General features: G+C 18.2%; 7 protein-coding genes and 1 non-coding gene across 9 annotated transcripts; 5 read left to right on the forward strand and 3 right to left on the reverse strand.

Moving 5' to 3' along the window:
• Positions 1–141: 141 nt before the first annotated feature.
• On the forward strand, positions 142–1,579 carry PGSY75_1114100 (rhomboid protease ROM1; the record flags this gene model as incomplete). Of its 2 annotated transcripts, none has more annotated exons than XM_018786261.1 (4): positions 142–208; positions 404–583; positions 840–1,283; positions 1,434–1,579. In XM_018786261.1, 4 exons carry the CDS (start codon positions 142–144, stop codon positions 1,577–1,579), a joined length of 837 nt encoding a protein of 278 aa, XP_018641056.1. The 2 variants fall into 2 exon arrangements, with proteins under 2 accessions (XP_018641056.1, XP_018641057.1); XM_018786262.1 differs by having other exon boundaries at positions 410–583.
• Positions 1,580–2,451: 872 nt separating this feature from the next.
• PGSY75_1114200 (putative GTPase-activating protein) lies at positions 2,452–5,169 on the reverse strand (the record flags this gene model as incomplete). Its single annotated transcript, XM_018786263.1, has 11 exons — positions 2,452–2,568; positions 2,714–2,875; positions 2,974–3,043; positions 3,170–3,266; positions 3,373–3,487; positions 3,603–3,689; positions 3,804–3,885; positions 4,016–4,084; positions 4,598–4,687; positions 4,827–4,935; positions 5,046–5,169. 11 exons carry the CDS (start codon positions 5,167–5,169, stop codon positions 2,452–2,454), a joined length of 1,122 nt encoding a protein of 373 aa, XP_018641058.1.
• Positions 5,170–6,743: 1,574 nt separating this feature from the next.
• PGSY75_1114300 lies at positions 6,744–7,080 on the forward strand. Its single transcript, XR_001974536.1, has one exon. It is a non-coding gene (non-coding RNA).
• A 257-nt stretch (positions 7,081–7,337) lies between these two features.
• PGSY75_1114400 (hypothetical protein) lies at positions 7,338–9,269 on the reverse strand (the record flags this gene model as incomplete). Its single annotated transcript, XM_018786264.1, has 1 exon — positions 7,338–9,269. One exon carries the CDS (start codon positions 9,267–9,269, stop codon positions 7,338–7,340), a length of 1,932 nt encoding a protein of 643 aa, XP_018641059.1.
• Positions 9,270–9,872: 603 nt separating this feature from the next.
• On the forward strand, positions 9,873–11,159 carry PGSY75_1114500 (hypothetical protein; the record flags this gene model as incomplete). The annotated part of the gene is made up of 1 exon (XM_018786265.1): positions 9,873–11,159. One exon carries the CDS (start codon positions 9,873–9,875, stop codon positions 11,157–11,159), a length of 1,287 nt encoding a protein of 428 aa, XP_018641060.1.
• Positions 11,160–12,100: 941 nt separating this feature from the next.
• On the forward strand, positions 12,101–13,120 carry PGSY75_1114600 (hypothetical protein; the record flags this gene model as incomplete). Its single annotated transcript, XM_018786266.1, has 1 exon — positions 12,101–13,120. One exon carries the CDS (start codon positions 12,101–12,103, stop codon positions 13,118–13,120), a length of 1,020 nt encoding a protein of 339 aa, XP_018641061.1.
• Positions 13,121–15,086: 1,966 nt separating this feature from the next.
• On the forward strand, positions 15,087–18,211 carry PGSY75_1114700 (putative serine/threonine protein kinase; the record flags this gene model as incomplete). Its single annotated transcript, XM_018786267.1, has 9 exons — positions 15,087–15,375; positions 15,517–15,790; positions 15,893–16,121; positions 16,213–16,479; positions 16,590–16,900; positions 17,014–17,120; positions 17,219–17,442; positions 17,581–17,812; positions 18,045–18,211. The coding sequence occupies 9 exons, from the start codon at positions 15,087–15,089 to the stop codon at positions 18,209–18,211; spliced, it is 2,100 nt and encodes a 699-aa protein (XP_018641062.1).
• Positions 18,212–18,464: 253 nt separating this feature from the next.
• On the reverse strand, positions 18,465–20,527 carry PGSY75_1114800 (putative glycerol-3-phosphate dehydrogenase; the record flags this gene model as incomplete). Its single annotated transcript, XM_018786268.1, has 8 exons — positions 18,465–18,632; positions 18,736–18,888; positions 19,073–19,222; positions 19,313–19,444; positions 19,642–19,812; positions 19,892–20,083; positions 20,203–20,292; positions 20,399–20,527. The coding sequence occupies 8 exons, from the start codon at positions 20,525–20,527 to the stop codon at positions 18,465–18,467; spliced, it is 1,185 nt and encodes a 394-aa protein (XP_018641063.1).
• Positions 20,528–20,932: the final 405 nt, after the last annotated feature.

The following is a 20,932-nucleotide window of genomic DNA, read 5'->3' on the forward strand; positions in this document are numbered from 1 at the left end:
AGTATTTTTCTTTTTTTTTTTTTTTTTTCTTTTTTTTTGTTTATGAATATATTTTTCAACCGTTTAAAATTATAGTTACACAACAATTATTTTTTTTTGTTTTTCCTTATTATTGTACTTCAAATATTTATGTAATAAACCATGAGTAATATCCATACGCTAGCAGAGTATCGAGATGATTATGCCGAAAATACACCCTTCAACAGAAGTATGCAATATTATATATATATATATTTTTTTTTTTTTATTTATAAGGAAAAAGTTATGAGTATATCTGACCATATATATATTATTTATATATTTAAATGTTATTTAATATGACGTTTATTTTATTTTATTTTATTTTATTTTATTTTTTTTAAATGGACATATTATATTTGGAATTTTTTTTTTTTTTAACAAGCACCAGATTATTATCAGTCTCAGAGTAGTTTTGTTCAGAGGTCTAAACCAATTGATTTACTGAACCTTGTATTCCCTCACTTTACATGGAAAAGTTTTATGATCGTTATTTCTATTATACAGTTGATTGTTTTTATCATATCAGTTAGTATAAAACCAGCAGACTTCCTTACCCCTTCAGGTATATATTAATATGAATTAGTTGATATAATTCAATAAATAAAATATAAGAATATTTAAAAAAAGAAAATATAATGAAAATATATATATATATATATATATATATCAATAAATAATTAAAAATAAAACAATGACAAAAATAGATATATTTTGTTACATTTTATTTATATATAATAATAAATAATGTATTTTTTTTTTTTTTTTTTTTTAACATATGTCATATCATCTGTTATTATTTTAATTATTTATATGTGTAGATAGCTTATTAGTAACCCTTGGTGCAAATGTTGCCTCACGAATAAAACAGGGAGAAATTCACAGATTAATTTTACCAATATTTTTACATGCAAATATATTCCATGCAATTTTTAATATTTTTTTTCAATTAAGAATGGGATTTACATTAGAAAAGAATTATGGTATTTATAAGATTATCATACTTTATTTTGTTACTGGTATGTATGGAAATATTTTATCCTCCTCTGTGACATACTGTCCAATAAAAGTAGGAGCAAGTACATCAGGTATGGGATTAGTTGGAATAGTAACATCTGAATTAATTTTATTGTGGCATATAATTAGACATAGAGAAAGAGTTGTTTTTAATATAATATTTTTTTCTTTAATATCTTTTTTTTATTATTTCACTTTTAATGGTTCTAATATTGATCACGTTGGTCATTTAGGAGGCTTAATATCGGGTAAGGAAAAAAAGAAATAGTAATAAATAAAAATAATAGAAATATGTCAAAATGTTATATGAATATATTTATGTGTCTTTATAAATATATATATATATATATATATATATATGTATTCCTTTTTTTTACCATACAATGTTAACTTATTAGGCATATCCCTCGGAATATTATACAACGAACATATGGATAACAAACCTACATGGTATAACCATTTAAAAATAGGTTCATATATTTCTTTAGTTCTTCTGGCTACTATTCCAACCGTCGTTTTATTTACAATACCACGTACATGTTAATTCGAAATAAATTAATGTACACATAAATATATTTATTATGTAATCATTTTTAATTCTTATAAAAATGTTCATCATATTTCATTTTTATTAACCTAATTTTTTCTTCTTATTTGTTTTTACTTCATTACTATTTATTATATTATTTATTTTATTTTTTTGTTACTTTTTAAATTTACAAAACAAAAAGAATTTCCATTAAAAAAAAAAAAAAATAATAATAATAAGATATATATATTTTTTTGTATACTACTTATTCATCAGAATTGATTTATAAATTTTAATTAATAAAGTTTTATGATGAAAAAAAAAAAAAAAAAGAATTTTAATAAAAATACACAAGCACACAAATATACATATATATATAGATATATATATATATATAAAAGAGATAAATGTGTAAAAGGAAATTACTCTTGTATTTTATTATTAACAAAAGTATGAAATGCAGATATTGCAGATGATTTGAAGGTGAAAAAAATAAATATATCATATATATATAATTTTTTAAAATTAAAACATGGGAAACAAAATTTTCTATATATATAATATATATTATATATACAGGAACAAATCAAAACATATATAATATATATTCACTTAAAAAATTATAAAAAAAAAAAAAAAAAAAAAAAAAAAAAAAAAAAAAAAAAAAAAAAAAAAAAAAAAAAAAAAAAAAAAATAATAATAAATAAATGAATAAATAAATAAATAAAATAAAAATAAATATAAAAATATTTAGTTAAATGAAGAGGTATAAAAAACATAAAATATATTAGGTGTAAAGTAATACATTATTATATGTAAACACATATAAAGTAATCAATATAACAAATAGTGAACTAATATATATATATATATATATATATATGTCATTAGGGTACGGCATTTTTAATAATATCCTCCGCTTTTAATCTTAGCTTTCTTATGGTTTTCTTCTTTAAGACGCCAATTTCGTTAAACGCAATATACATTAATTTATCACATTCAAACTATAAAATAAATAAATAAATAAATAAATAAATACATATATATATATATATATATATATATATTATATATGTAGTTGTATTAACATATACTTATATTCTCAGTAGAAATAAAAAAATTACGTTTTTTATATTCCTTTTTTCTTACCATGTTTTTTGTGGTTTCTTTAAATAATAAAAGAATAGATTCTAAAGAATTAAGTTCGCATAATTTTTGTTGATTCAATTTAAAAAGGGCTAAGGTTATTCTAAAAATTATTTTATCGCCCTCATAAAATAAGCAGTCCCATATACGTAGTGTAGTAGTAATCTAAATATGTAAAGAAAATAAATAATATATATATATATATATATAACATATATACATTTTTTTTTTTTCTTTCTTTTTTTTTTTTTTTTTTTACGAACCGGAAATGTTGTACAAAATAAACACAAGAGCCATTCTGAGCATATCCACGAAAGATCAACATCAAATTCTCTAAAGGGATAAAAATAAATATATATATAAATAAATATATATATATATATATATATATACATATCTTATAAGAATACATATATGTGTCCATATATTTCTCTTAATTTATCATTGTATTGTACATACTTTAGACGTAAATGTACATCAGGCAATTTCACTCTTATTAATTCTTCTATCACAATTATATCTCTACGTAATCCTCTCATTTCATTATTATAATAATCTAAAAAATGAAATATAGAAAGTATATATTAAACATGTATATATAAATGTCTTAATGCTATTAATATTACATATACACAAAATTACATATTCTTAAATATCCTTACCACTAATATTTATTTTTTCATGTGAATAATCTGAATCAATTAATTGCACTATAGACCAAAATGCTAGTTCTTCTTTTAAAAATATTAAAGTAATTGCAGCAATAAAATTCATACTCTACAAAAAGGTTAAATATATATAAATATAAATATATATATATATATATATATATTTATTTATTTATTTATATATTTCATATTTCCTCATTTTATAATTTGAGACGTTTCATTACCTGACAATAATTTATTTTTGGCTTATAAACTGCGAAAGCTCGTAACACATTCTTTAATTGAACCAATCCTGGTGAATTTAATCGATACTTCAGAAAAAAAAAAAAAAAAAAAAAAAAAATAAGTATTCTCTCTTAATATAAAAAAATACTTATCAGATTAATTAAAAAAAAAAGAATATTTTATATATAAAATATTCATACATTTTTATTATGCGGAAAGGTTCGTATAATGTCCAAGTCAATTTGACTTAAGACCTTTGATTCTAGTTCACTATTTAAACATCTGAAGGAAGAAAAAAAAAAAAATATAAATCCAAACAAATAAATATATATATATATATATATATTTAGATAAATGCATTTAAATTTTATATCATAAATACAATAAACACTTTTATATATTTTAAATATACTTTTCATAAATGGTAGGATATTTTAAACATAACACCATGCTGTCCAATAAATATGGCCAAATGTCTGGTCTATAAAAAAAAAAAAAAAACATATGGAAAACATAAGAATATAAATATACATACACATATATATTAAATTAATTTGAAGGATTATATATAAAATATTCATACATTTTTATTATGCGGAAAGGTTCGTATAATATCCAAGTCAATTTGACTTAAGACCTTTGATTCTAGTTCACTATTTAAACATCTGAAGGAAGAAAAAAAAAATAATATAAATCCAAACAAATAAATAAATAAATATATATATATATATATATATTTAGATAAATGCATTTAAATTTTATATCATAAATACAATAAACACTTTTATATATTTTAAATATACTTTTCATAAATGGTAGGATATTTTAAACATAACACCATGCTGTCCAATAAATATGGCCAAATGTCTGGTCTATAAAAAAAAAAAAAAAAAAAAAAAAAAAAAAAATTTATTTTCTCTCTTTTTCATATATATATATATTATACTTTACATTTCATTATTTAATTTATTATTATTATATTTTTTTTTTTTACCTTAATTTATCGGGTATTCCTTTTCTTATTAAAGATTTTAAATAATAACTTTTTTTTATATCTCTTTTAAATGTAAAATATAGTTGCCATCTAAACATATAAACGAAAAAAAAAAAATATATGATAAATTTATATATACACATTTAAAAAATTACATGTAAAATGATGTTACATGTGTTTCAAATATACTATTTAGAAAAAATTTTTAATAATAAAATTTATATGTTACCTTCTTTCAATCTTCTTTTTGTACTTTTCTATGTTTCTCTTATTATCATCATTATTTACTTGTGTATATTCTTTATTTTTTTCAAAGCCATAATGATCATATTCATTATCTATTAAAAAATAAATATATATATATATATATAGATATAGATATATAGTTTTTATTTATCTTTATATTTTAAATATACATATCTACATATGTGTTTCTATTAATTCGTACCACTATTGGCAGTTAAATAATTGTTTGATTCGTTGTTCGCATTAGATATAGCTATATCTGAATCAAAATCGAGGTTCTTATTTAATCGTATCTTATTTTTTTCTTTAAAGAAATTTATTCTCATTTTTGATTAAATCACTAGTGAAATATCATTTTCGACATAAGTATTCTCTCTTAATATAAAAAAATACTTATCAGATTAATTAAAAAAAAAAGAATATTTTATATATTATAAAAACATACATTTATTCAATTATTATATATATATATATATATATATATATATATATAAATCATTAATTAATATGTGGAATGTTTTTAAAATATGGTCTCTTTTTTTTTATTATTTAATCGTTTTATAAAAATACAAAATTTGTATGTTTTTTTTTCTTTTCTTTTTTTGTTAATATATATATATATATGTTTATATATTTTTATGATCTAATTATTGTATACAAATTATGTATATTTTTATGTTAAAAAAATCATATTCCAAAAAAAAAAAAAAATAAATAAAATAATAAAAAGTATTTATATGTATTATATATTAATAATTTATTAAATAAAGATATATATTTATATATAGTTATATTTTTATAAATACATAGTTTTTAATAAAAGAGTACAACGCAAACATTTGGACTTAAAAAATTTCCGACTTCTTTTTTTTTTTTATTTTCATAAAAAGAAATATGTAATTATAATATAAAAATATATTACATAATGTATTATATATATATATATATATATATATATATATATATATATATATAATATAGATAATATATAATATATATTTATTTATCTACATATATTTAATAATTACGTTAAAATATAATATATATATTTATTATATATATTATAGTATTTTATTTTAGAAATAATGCATTGAGCTTAAAAATATAATGCAGTTATTTTTTATTTTTTTTTTTATACTTAAATATATTTAAAAATAATAATAATAAAATAAATATTATATATAATATAAAAATTTAATTAAAAAATAGAAAAATATATAAATCTACATAAAATTATCTGTATATAAATAAATATATTATAATTATATATATACATATAAATAATATAAGAGAATTCATTTATATATATATTTTATATATATATATTTTTAAATACCTAATAAAATATTATGTTATTTATATAATATGAATAAAAAACATATATTTATATATAGTTCTTTTTATATCATCTTTTTAGCCATAAAAAAAATCTATTCATGATTCATGTATTTTATAAAAGAAAAATATTATATATATAATAAAAATTATGTATTATTTATTTTAAATATAATATATATATATATATAATTTAAGTAAAAATAACATCATTATATAAATATATTTATATATATTATATTAAACCAATAAATATTTTTTTATGTATAATAATTTATATTTCTATTATCATTTTTTTTTTTTTTGTATAATATACAAAATTTATAATTCATAAAAAAGTATCTGAAATGAATAAATTATAATTATCTATATTTAATTTTATAATATTATATATATAATAATATATTTTATAGATTAATTTTTTTTTATAACCCACAAAATAAAATATTACATATGAATATAATAAATGGGGATTTTATTTATTTATTATTTTTTTTTTTTAAAGAATAATAAAAAATATTTATTATTATATAATATTTATTATTATAATTTAATTATTAATTTTATATGTTTAAAAAATTTTCATAAATTCAAAAACGTAAAAAGAAAAAGAAAAAAAAGAAAAAAAAAAATTATATAAATTCAGAATAATTAGGAAAAAATATTTTTTCTAACGTTTCTTACAAAAAAATGAAATGTTTTTCGTTCCTTTTCTTTTTTTTATAAAATTATTTATATTTTATAAAATAAAATATTTTGTTACTATTTTATTAAAGAATTATTTTGAACAAATTCTCTTCTTATTATTAATATATGTAAAATTTACAACCTGTTTTTTTTGTTTTTATTTACATTACCCTTTTATAGGATAATTTTTTATAATATATATATATATATATATAAGAGAAAGTTTTAGGTCTTATCATTATTCTTATATTTGTTATATTTTCAAATTTTTTGTTTCTTAAATAATTACAAAAAAAAAAAAATAATAATATAATGAAATGAAATAATAAATAATTCAAATAAATAAATAAATAAATATATATATATATATATATATATATATATATTGCATGGTTTTGTTGTATGTACAATAAATATGTTTGAAAAATGATTGAAAATAAAATATGTAAGAATAAATAAATATTTTAAAAAATCAATATTCAACTTGTGATATGGGTGTATAATTATAAAAATAATTAGATATATGTACATTTTTATTTTTTTTATGGTACCAATTAATATATGGTAAATTCCATCCTTCTAATTCATCATCATAGTTTCTTCTATCTCTTAATGAATAATATCTACACATTCGTATATATTCAAATCTTGTTTTTTTGGCTTTCATTCTTGAAAATTGATAATAATGAATTTTTGATATTTTATAATTCATAGCTTTTATTAAATTTATTTGTAATAACTTTTCTAGTGTTAAATCGATTGTTCTAACATAATAATGATGATATGATAAACATAACCAAACTAATTTTTTATCTTTTTCTAATATATCAAATAATATACCACCTTTAATTACATTTTGTATATGTGGAATTCTTAATTTTTTTAAATGATAAGATACTTTTTCATTAAATTTTTTTTCTTTAATTTTTATTTCTCCTATATCATACATATATATTTCTTTTAATTTCCTTTTTATATCTTTTGGTAAATAATTATAAAAAAAAGGTGTTTTATATCGTAAGTATGTTCTTATAATACATATCATTTCGTATATTTTTTTTTTGTTATAATAATCCTTTTCTTCCTTAAATATCATATAATTATCCTTTAAACTATCACAGAGTGTTACTAATAATTTCTCTATAATATAAAAGTTTAGAAAATTTTCATCATCCAAAACTATATAGGAATATAATAATTTGATACATTTTATTGGGGTTATATTTATTTTAAAAGATATGTTTTCAGCTATCTCTGTATTCATCTTATTATTATCAATCATACTAACCTTTTCTTTTTCTGGTTCTAAAATTTTTGTTTTGTTCAAAGATGAAAAAAATGAATTCATTTTTTCTTCATCTGATATATTATTATATATATATGTATGAATCTTCTTAAATAATTCATGATCCATTCTTGAAAGTAAAGTTAAATAGAAAAATGTATCAACAATTATATCAGAATTTAAGTTAGATCCATGTTTTATATAACCAATTATGGTATCTACTATTATATGATTTTTATAATTTTGTTTATACAATGTTTTTAATATTAACAAAACTTCTTTATCTTTTATTATAACATATTTCATTTTATTATCTTGTACATATATTTTATTTAATATATTAAAAAGGATGAAAAACAATTCATCGTTTAATGCCATCACTTTATTATACACATTACAAATATTAAATATTAACTTACTATTCTTATAATTGATAGAATCAATCTTTTTACATAATTGTATTAATTTATCACTCAATAAGGATATCATATTAAAATCTCGAATATTTTTATAATAAAAGGATGTAATATATATAAGTATATTATTTACCTTTTTTTCTATATTATCAATATTTATATTATCACGAATAATATCTTCTTTATAATAATCTTTTAAGTATGCATCTTCTTCATCATAATTTAAATATGAATGCAGATAATTATCCATCACATCTGTGCTTACATATTTACTAATAACATTATACAAACTTTTTTCACACTTAAAAAAAGTGCTCCAGGTAAAACCTAGATCGAAAACATTTTCTTTTTCTCCTTTTTTTTTTTTTATATCAAAATTTAAAGAGTTAGATGATATATCGTATTTATTCTTCATATGATCAATAATTGATATTGTTTTATCATCATATTGTTCTTTATATTGTTTTTCTTGAACATTATTAGAAATCTTATTTTCTTCAACAACAATATTATTTTTAATATTAAAATATGTATTATTACTGTTATCATCCATATTACCTTTATCGATGCTTGAGAAATAGCATGAATGATTACCTTTCAATCCATACAATAACCTCACATTCTTTAAACATTTCTTACTATAATTCAAACACTCATAATTGAGCCATTTATGCCAAATCTGCTTTGTATATAAATGTAGCATTTTAAAAGAGTAATTATCTAATCTATAATATTTATGAAAGCACGATCATCCGTCATTTTATCTAAACATTATTATTATGTCCGTGCGAAGCAACTATACCAGAAGAAACAAAAAAAAAAAATAAAATACAAAATATAAAATATTAAATATACATTTATATTATTAAATTATATATTTTTATTCTTGTGAATATATATATATATATATTTTTCTATGACGATCTTTTGTTTTTTTCTTTTTTTATTTTAAAATCTATCCCTATATATAAAACCTTATGTGTGTCAATATATTACATATATTTATATGTATATTTATTTATTTATTTGTTTTATTATTTTATTATTTTATTTATTTATATATTTTTTTTTTTGTAAAAATGATAAGCTCTTCATTATATTTAAATATAATTTAAAATATGTGAAAGCTCAAAAATTAAAAATTATCATCATGATAAAAATTGGGGAAATTTATGTATATATATATATATATATATATATATAATTTTTATATATTTTTTATTTTTTTTATTATCTTTTATTTTATTTTATTTTATTTTTATTTTTATTTATTTTTTTTTTTTTCTTCCCTTGAACTTATTCAAAAATGAATTGGGATGAAAAAAATTACAAAAATAATTTCGATTTAAAAAAACAATTACATAATATATTTTTTATCCTAGGTTTAGTTATTCAGAATATACTTGTAGATAATGATTTCTTAGAATATGTTAATATAAATGATATATATAAAACATTATATCATATCTTCAAAACTAGATATTTAAATATACTTAATACACATTTAGATGGCTCTCATACTGAGAAAAATGAAAATAATAGTCTCCTGCGCGATGATACGGACTCATTAAAAAAAGGTAATGATAATATAAGTCCCCTTATAAATGATGATCATATATCTGAACATATTAATGATAATATTATTAGTTCTAATAAAAATAACGTACTATTATCTTTTGAAAACAATAAACCATTTTCATATAATAATAAATCTATAAATTCAAATAATAACATGCCAGAAAATTATAATGAAACAGATAGTCCGGTTCAGAATAGCACACCATTACATATTGAAAATAACTTCTTCTATGAACAAATAAAATTAAAATTTGAAAATATTTTTTCCTATTCTCCCCAAAGAGAAAAATATAATAATTTAAATTTTATACAAATTAATAATTTAAAATGTCTTAAATATGCAATTAGTGCTTGTATTTATTCAAACATAAAAATATCTGGTAAAAGTATAAGCTTAAGAAATATTTTAAATACCACGCATTTTTTTATATCTCTACTAATAAATGATAATAATGATTCTTATCATCATCACCATCATAAAAAAAAAAAAAGAAGTAATGTTTATATAAATAGCCTAAAGGATACTATTTCTAATATTAATAAATATGAACCTATTATTAAAGAAAATATTTATCAAGAAAAAGAAGAAAGCTTAAAAATGGAAAGAATTGCTTTATTTTCATCTTCATTTAAACTATCCAATAATATTACAAAATATTCCTTACTATATGAATTAATGTTTATAACTAGATCACCATATATTATAAATAAATTTCTCTTATCGGTATTCAATGATGTATTGTGTATACCAAATATAAACAATAAATATGATGATACTGTTATTGTATTTTCATGTATCCTATTTGTTAACCATTTTTTTTATCATATTAATCAAAAATCGAAAGAGACAAAAAATAATTCATTCCATGTTAAAAATAGAATTTTATACTTAAACCAAGTTCAAAAAATTATCAAGCTCTTTCTACTCTTATGCCCAGATAATAAAATTGAACAGATGGATAATATACGTCGATTTACCAAAAAAATTGTACAAATGTATTCTTACATGTATTAATTATGACAACATAAAATATAAGCATTATATTATATATATATATATAATATATTAGAAGAGAAGGGCAAATATATTCTTGTGTGAAAAAAAAAATGTCTTCTACATTTCAACTAAATATTAACGTATATTTTTTTTATCATTGCTCTTAATGTAATATTTATATTAAATTATGTTATATTTATATTTATTTATTTATTAAATTATTTATTTGATATATATATTTTTTTTTTTTTTTGAGTATATATTGTTTGTTTTTAATATATTTAAAAGTGGAACAAGAATATTGTTACCACATTTTATTTTATTTTATTTATTTTTTTTTTTTGTCATATAATATACTTTAATTTTTTGTTAGAATTTTTAATTTACATTAATTAAAATAGACATGATAGAACATACAATAAAATAAATACTGTTATTTTATATTGTTTTATATTTATTTTTATCATTTTATATTTTTTTTTTTTTTTTTCTTCCTTTTTTTATGTTATATATAAATTTCTTATTATGAAAAAATTAATTACCATACATAAATCATTGTTTTATTAACTTAATTTTTTTTCTTTTATGAAAAAGATATGTGTATTTTTAAATAAAACATGATATATATTATATTTTATAAATATATACATATATAGCCTATAGCATTTGTTTATATATATAATGTTATATGGGACATGTAAATTTTGAACACTTTAAATTATACTGTACGAATATATTATATAGGATGACATAATGTGTATAGTACATATATCATTATTTGAATGTTCATCAAACATATATTTTTCCCCTCATAAAAATAATATATTATAATGTAATATAATATAATAGAGAAATTACCTTAAATAAATAAATATATATATATATATTTATATATATATATTTATTTGTATGTACATTTTATTTTTTTGAGACCCATAAATTTTATCCATCCTTTCATAATGAACAAATTAAATTTTGAAAAAAAAAAAAAAAATGGGAATACAAGTGAATGCGAAAAAAGTCAAGATTCTGACGATGAAATAATGGTAGTTAATAGAAAAATAAAATCTAAGATTTACCTAACACCAGATAAAAAAAAAAAAAATGAGGTTAAAAATAATCATCAAGTAAAGAAAATGTATACTAATATATTTCAATCAAATGATAATATCAATAATAAAGGTACAAACCTTCGTTCCATAAAAAATATGTCTTCTTTTCATGCTCATAATAAAGATAATAAATTAAATAAAAATGTAACTTCAATTATTATGGACCAAAAAGATAAAAACGACATGAACAAGTCAAGTAAAAAAAAACATTCTAATAAAACAACTTTTGAAAATATCATGAAAAAAGAAATAAATAAATTAGAGTATGATAATAAAAAAGTAGATATATGTGAACAAAATGTAGAAAAAAAAGAAAATGAATTAAATAATAATAAAATATATATTTCTGATGATATAAAAAAGGAAGTGGTCAAAAATAATCATAATAATAATTATTCAGGGGATCATAATATTATTAACGAAATTAAAAATAAAAATATAAAAAATAATATTAATGATTATAATACCTCATATGGTGAAATAATAAATGAGGAAAATGTTAAGTGTGGACAAAACAATTCTACCAAATATGTAAACGAACAAAATCATAATAATTTTTATTATAATTCTGAAAAAAATAAAGATGATTCTTATACATTAAATGATAATATATCAACAAATGAAGACAACAGCTATATAAATATACAAAGCTCTTCTCTTATAAAATTTGATGATTTTGCCCTTGAAGAAATAAATAAAGAATTAGAAAAGATTATTGAAGAGGAAAATGACATACAAGAAAAATTAATTTATTTGACAGATAAAGAATTAGATATAACGATAAAATTAAAAAATATAAAGCACAAGAAAAATATACAAGAAATAGAAAATAAAAAAAAAGAATATCAAGATGAATATCCAACATAAAATATGAAAACCAAATAAAATAATACTAAAAATATATTCAAAAAATATATATAAAAAAAAAAGAAAAAAAAATTAGAATAAATATATGTGATACACAAGGAATATTTACAAAAACCCAAATTTGATTTATAAAGAATAAAATACACAATTGAAAATAATTATAAAATTTGTTTGTTTGTTTTTTTTTTTTTTTTTTTTTTAAATGTCATAATTAATTTTCTTTATCATTATCTTTGTTATTTTATTTAAATTTATAAAAAAGCAGAAAATTTTTTTATTTTTTAAAACACATATTTCCATAGGAGAAATATATATTTACACGTATATTATATACATATATTTATTTATATATATAAATCAGAAAAAAAATATATGGGCGGAAATATATATATTATATATATATATATATATATATATATATACGTTTTTTAATGACATTCTTTTTTTTTTTTTTTTAAATATTTATAAATATATATGTATATTTTAGTGATTTTAAAAAAATTTAATTTTTTTTTTTTTTTCTTTCTTAAAATCTATAAATAACGAATTATTAATTTCTCCATTTCGAAATTTTTAAACAGTTTTATTATTTTAAATAAATTATAATATAATTATATATTATATATATATATATATAATATAATATAATATTATATATTATTTTATTTTTATTTTTGAGATATATGCCATTTTTAAAAAAATTCGTTATAATATATATTATTATATAACAGTAAATATATATTATAACAATGTAATGTTTATGTATTATGAGTATATATATATATATATAATTATATTTTTGTTTTCACACGATAAGATGTAAGGTAATTGTATATATTATATTATATAATTATAATAATATTTTTAAAATATGCATATTATATAACATTTAACTACTTAGAGTTATTATATGTATATATTATACATAATGCATATATAAAAATATTTATATATATATATTTATATTTATTAAAATCAAAGCAGATATAAACATTTTCATATATATAACTTGTCAATTATTAAAAAGGAGGAACATAAGTAACTTTTAAAGTAATTTAATAGTTTCTAGACAAATAAAAAAGAGAGAAAAAAAAAAAAAATGAGAACATAAGAAAATGTATTTAATTATATTATCATAAAGAAACACCAAAAAAAAAAAAGTACTTATATAAAACAAAAGACAGCAGCTAAAGAAGTAAAATAAAAGAAAATTTCATTTTTTATATTATGTAGAAACATCAAACTTTATTATAAGATATGATATAAAAATAATTTATAACATATTATATGTATATATTTAAACATTTATATATTTCAATTATTTTATTTATTTATTTATTATTTTTTTTTTTTTTTTTTTTTTTTTTTTTAATGTATAAGCATAAAAAATAAAAAAATGTAATTACATTTAAATTTTATGTATAAATAGAAAAAAATGAAAGGTAAATATTTATGCTCTTATTAAGTACAAGTAATAATTTTAAAAAAGTAAAGCCTGTGAGAAAACAATTACATATATATTTGGTGACATTCATAAGAAATATATATATATATATATATATATGTTCAATATGTACATATATATAAGTGTATGCATATATACCTTCATCTAATGATTTTTTTAACATTATTTTTATCATTATTAGTCTAAAAATCTGTAGTGTCAATTATGCATTAATTATTATTGAATGTTTTTCACAGTTTTATTATCTTGTTAAATTTATACATAAATATAAATATATACATAAACAAATTTTTTTATATGTATTTTTTTTTTTCTTTTTTATCTTAAAGTAAGGTAATTAATTTTGTCCTTATAGACAATTTACAACTAATAGAATGGTTATTAAATAAAAATTCGTATTAAGTAGGAACAGGAAACAAAGCTAAAACAACAACACATATATATATATATATATATATATATATATATACATATTTGTATTTATATAATATCCTTTCAATTATGTCCAAAGATAAGAGAAATCGGTTTACATCCAATTCTTTTGATTCTAGCAACCATGAAAGAAAATTTAAGAATGTAAATAAAATTTATAAATCAAAACATGAGGAGAATAGTCCCGATGGTGATTCATATAATATAAATAATAACGAAAAAGAAAAAAGTAAAGAAAAATTAAAAAAAGATGAAAAGAAAAAATCTAAAGAAATTTATAATTCATTTAATTCTCCTAATTCTACTAGTAGCGATTCGGATGAAAATGGATTACATCTAAATTTTTCCAACGGATCAAGTAATACTTTTAATATATATGTTATATGTAAATATTCGTATTATATATGTAACATGTATATGTTTTTAGAAACAAAAATGATATATATATATATATATATTTATATGTATTTTTTTTTTTTTTTTTTTTTTTATTGTATAGGTTCGAGTAGTGAAAACGGATTTGAGATACTACGAACAGAAGAAAATGAGGATAAACTTCTAGAAGAAAGAAGAAGAAATAGAGAAGCATTAAAAGAAAAATTAAAAAACATGGTTAATGAAAATGAACAAAATAACAAAGAGAGTGAAAAACCAGGGAATGATCAGATAAAAAAAGATTATAACAATGAAGCTTTTTTGATAAGTGAAAATAAAAATGATGATGTTATAATAACAAATGATATACCATCTAATCCATCATATATCGAGCAAAAGTAAATGAAAATAAGACATATCAATATATATATATATATATATATATATTTATTCATTTATATATATATATTTTTTTTTTATGTTTATTTTATTTTTATCAGTGATGCGGCCTGCATTTTTGCACCCAACAACGATGTTATTGAAGATACATGCTCATCACTCTCATCAGATCATGAAATTGTAGAAGAAAAACAAAATAAAGAAAAATCAGAAGCAGTGAAAGAGTGTAGTGATTTGTATAATGATTTAAAAAAAAAAATTGACGAAGAAAAGGCCAAAATTAGGTCCTTTATAATCAAACAGAAAGAATTACATGAAAGAATAAAAATGGTAAAAAAAAAAAAAAAAAAAATTAATTTTAAATATATATTAATATAATTGTTATATATACATATGTGTGTATTCTTATTTTTCTTTATAGAATCTGGATGACAGTTTATATGTGAATAAAAGTAAGGAAAATGGAGATACACATAATAATTTAACTAATAAGAAAAGCCCTGTTGAAAATGAAGAGGATGAGATGGAAGAAGATTATGATGACGACAATGATGATTTTGATATGTTTTCCTGCGTACAAGCAAATAAAAAGAGAAAAGTTGAAAAAGTACATATAACTGATTATTATACAACAGGAAATAATGCAAATTTGTCAGATAACTGGAATGATTCAGAGGGATATTACAAGGTTAAAAAAATTTATATATATATTTTATAAATGTTTTTAAAAAAATATCTATATATAACCATATGCATATATAAATATAATATGTATATATATATTTTTTTTTTTTGAAGGCTATGGTTGGTGAAGTTATTGATAAAAGATACAGTGTTGTGTGTGAACTGGTGGGGAAAGGTGTTTTTTCAAATGTATTAAAGTGTTATGATATGGTAAATAAAATTCATGTAGCTGTAAAAGTTATTAGAGATAATGATATGATGAAGAAGGCTGCAGAAAAAGAAATATCTATTTTGAAGAAGTTAAATCAATATGATAAGGACAATAAAAGACACATCATTCGTTTATTGAGTAGTATAAAATATAAAAATCATTTATGTTTAGTGTTTGAGTGGATGTGGGGTAACTTAAGAATAGCGCTAAAAAAGTAAGAAACAAATAAGATTAAATGATAATATGTATGAGAAAAGGGTTGCAAGATTTTATATTAAAAATGTGATATTATATATATATATATTTTTTTTTTTTTTTTTTTGAAAGGTATGGAAATGGACATGGACTAAATGCAACAGCCGTTCACTGTTACACAAAGCAATTATTTATAGCCCTAAGACATATGAGAAAATGCCGAATAATGCATGCTGATCGTAAGTACATATTTATAGTGCAAAAAAAAAATTAAAAATTATATGTGTTGATATAAATGTATATATACATATATATATATATATATTTTATTTTATAGTAAAACCGGATAATATTCTTATTAATGAAAAATTTAACGCCTTAAAAGTTTGCGATTTAGGAAGTGCAAGTGATATATCAGAAAATGAAATTACGTCATATTTAGTTAGTAGGTTTTATAGAGCACCTGAAATTATTTTGGGTTTTCGATATGATGCTCAGATTGATGTTTGGTCAGCTGCTGCAACTGTATTTGAATTAGCAACAGGGAAAATCTTGTTTCCGGTAAGATGATAAAAATTATTGAGATCATTTACAATATTAATGTTGAATATTATGAATAAATTTTTAATATGTTAATACATATAATAAAATTCCTGTATATATGTTATACATATATTTTTTTTTTTTTTTTTTTTTTAGGGTAAGTCAAATAATCATATGATAAAACTGATGATGGAATATAAGGGCAAATTTTCACATAAAATGATAAAAGGTGGGCAATTTTATTCTCAGCATTTTAATGAAAATTTGGATTTTCTTTATGTGGATAGAGATCATTATTCCAAAAAAGAAGTTGTAAGAGTTATATCTGATTTGAGACCTACCAAAAATATAACATGTGATTTATTGGAGCATCAATATTGGTTAAAGGGTAAGTGAAAAAAAAAAAAAAAAAAAAAAAAAAAACGCAAAAATATTATACCCAAAAAATTATATGTATGTGCATATATTTGTAATATATTTTATATGTCAATGTGATATTTTAATTATGACATAAATTATGTTGTTTATCAAGTTGGCATAAAATGGTAATATATATATATATATATATATATATATTTATTTATTTATTTATTATTTTTTTTATTTTAAAATTATTTTAGGTAATAGTCCTAAAATGCAATTTTTGAAAAAAAAAATAAAACAACTAGGAGATTTATTAGAGAAATGTTTAATTCTTGATCCATCTAAACGATATACTCCAGATCAAGCTTTACAACATCCTTATTTAAGAGAATCTATTCATTTTTCCAAATCTCAAAATGAATAAGAAAGGAGGAAATAAAAGGATTTCTTTTTTTATATTTTTAATTATCATGTAATTGAACTATAATATATATGTATAAATAAATATGTGAATATATATATATGTATATATATAAATGTATGAATATACGTATAAATATATCCATCCATTTTGTGATTTTCCTTTTTTTAATTTTTTCTACATATATATAAATATATATATATATATATGCATAGTTATATGTGAATATTTTTATCTTGTTATTTTTTATCATTTATTATTTGTATTTTATATTTCTTAATTTTTTTGTTGAAAGAACATCAATAATACTACATGGATTTTTTTTTTGAAATGATATTTCATAAATTGTACAGATTAATGGAAATTCGTTTTTCAATTGATGATATTCCAAAACATCATATACTTCTTTTGTTGTATCAGTCCCCTGTGGTAATATTAATAAGGAATATATAATAAAAATACAAGAAAAAAAAAAAAAAAAAAAATTATGTATACATTTTTTATGAATTTTATTATATATATTATACCTGAAGTTTTTGCCCATTCAATAATTCCGCTTCTATTAATTCCCATGAGTCTTTCCCTTTTCTCTTGGCAAATTCTTTTGCACACTTAAAATTTCTTCCTCCCAAACATGTGGTTATAAGATCCGCTAGTCCACAACTGTCTAAAAAGGTTTCCTGAATGAGCAAATTAATATGCATATATATATATATATATATGTGTTTATTTGCTTATTCATTTAATATAATTACTTATATATATATTTATATATATCGTTTCAAATCTTAATATGTATATCATTTATCACTTCATATTATATTATATTATATAATTTTTTCTTTTCATGGGTCCTTTTCTTACGTCCAAAACCTTGGGGAAAAACATTTTAGCAAATTTTTTCATCTCTTCTAAGCCAATACGAATAATAGCCGATTTTGTATTATAGCTAGCTGTTAAACCATCTATAAATCCAACCCCTAAAGCTATAACATTTTTTAGAGCACCACATATCTACTTCAAAGAAATATATATATATATATATATTTATTTATTTATTTCATACGTTATTTTATAAAATAAAACGTGTTATAAAATGATTACTTCTACTCCTGGTTTATCTTGTATACAATTGACTTTAAAATATGTCCTATCAAATAAATTTTGCCATATCACCTCATTTCCTTTTTTTTCGAAACCTATAGTACTTTCACTAAAGTGTTCACGAGATAATTCCTATGATTTCATAAAAATGTATACTATATATATATATATATATATATATATATTTATTTATTTATTTATTTATTTATTTATTTTTGAAGAAGATATACTTTTTATTGAAAAATCATGTTTTTACAAAATGAATATATGTAAAAAAGTACGCATTTCATAAAAATATTTCTTCAGATATTTATTTTTAATTTTATTACTTCTGCTATGTTTGATCCTGACAAGGCCAAGCATTCAATATCTAATTTTTTTTCTATCATATCTGATAGTAGTTGAGGTTTTGATTTTATCATTTTTATTCCTTTTATTAGACTAATGGCTCTTGCGTTTTTCTTAAGATTGTTATTTTGTAAAATCTCATCAAGCACATTCTAAGAAAATAATTGAAGAGGAAATATAATATTTATATATTCATACATGTTTATATATTATTTTATTTTATTGTATTACATCCAAGTATTGGTGCGGTAATACAAATATTAACAAATCTGCATCATCTATAACTTCCTTCAAGTTTGAAATTGCTAGAATATTTTCAGGAATTTTCATTCCTTTCATATATTTTATGTTTTCTTTCTTTTTATTGATAATATCAGATAGTTTTTCTTCCTCCACAATTTCTTCTTTAACATACATTTTAACCTAAATCACAAAAGACTTAAATATATGTATATAAATATATGTATGTGTGCATATATTTTAATTCACTTGGATAATTTGATATTATATTTTTGAATACTATTTTTTTTTTTTATGCTTACAATTGGATGAAATATTTTTAACTTTTGAGCGTTTATTCCAATTATTTTTGAAACGACTGTACCCCAATTCCCACTACCAATAATAGATACCTTTTATATAAAAAAAAAAAAAAAAAAAAAAAAGTAGAAATATGTATAAATAAATATATACACACACATATATATATATAATGTATGTATTTTTAATTGTTATTACCTTTAATGGTACATTATTTTGAGGATTTCCTATCAAAGAATATTTATTTCCTACATTAATCTGATTTACAGAAAAACATGTAATTACTTGAAATATAAGATAGAAATATAAAATGGAAAATTTCAACATTTTATTTATTCCTACTTTTTTTTTTTTTTTTTTTATTTAATTAATATGAACATATATATATATATATATATATGTATATGGTCCTTAATAAATATGAAATATTTTTAATTATTAAAATAAAATAAAAACAACCTACATAAACCATTCAAATAATGAAATATAATTTTTTTTTTTTTTATAAGCATACATCATAAATATAGTCCTTTTTAAAAAGAAGTATCTGATTATGTAATTAAAATTTAATTATTATAAAATATATAAAAAAAAAAAATACATATATGTCATAAAAAATATAACCGTTTGAATGTTGTATTATATATGTATTTTATTAAAATGTGTTGTTTTTTTAATTCCTGTGCATATGAAAAAAAATATCCATTTATAAATACATAAAAAAAAAAATAA

Source organism: Plasmodium gaboni, chromosome 11 (assembly GCF_001602025.1).
Source record: "Plasmodium gaboni strain SY75 chromosome 11, whole genome shotgun sequence".
Taxonomy (NCBI): Eukaryota; Apicomplexa; class Aconoidasida; order Haemosporida; family Plasmodiidae; genus Plasmodium; species Plasmodium gaboni.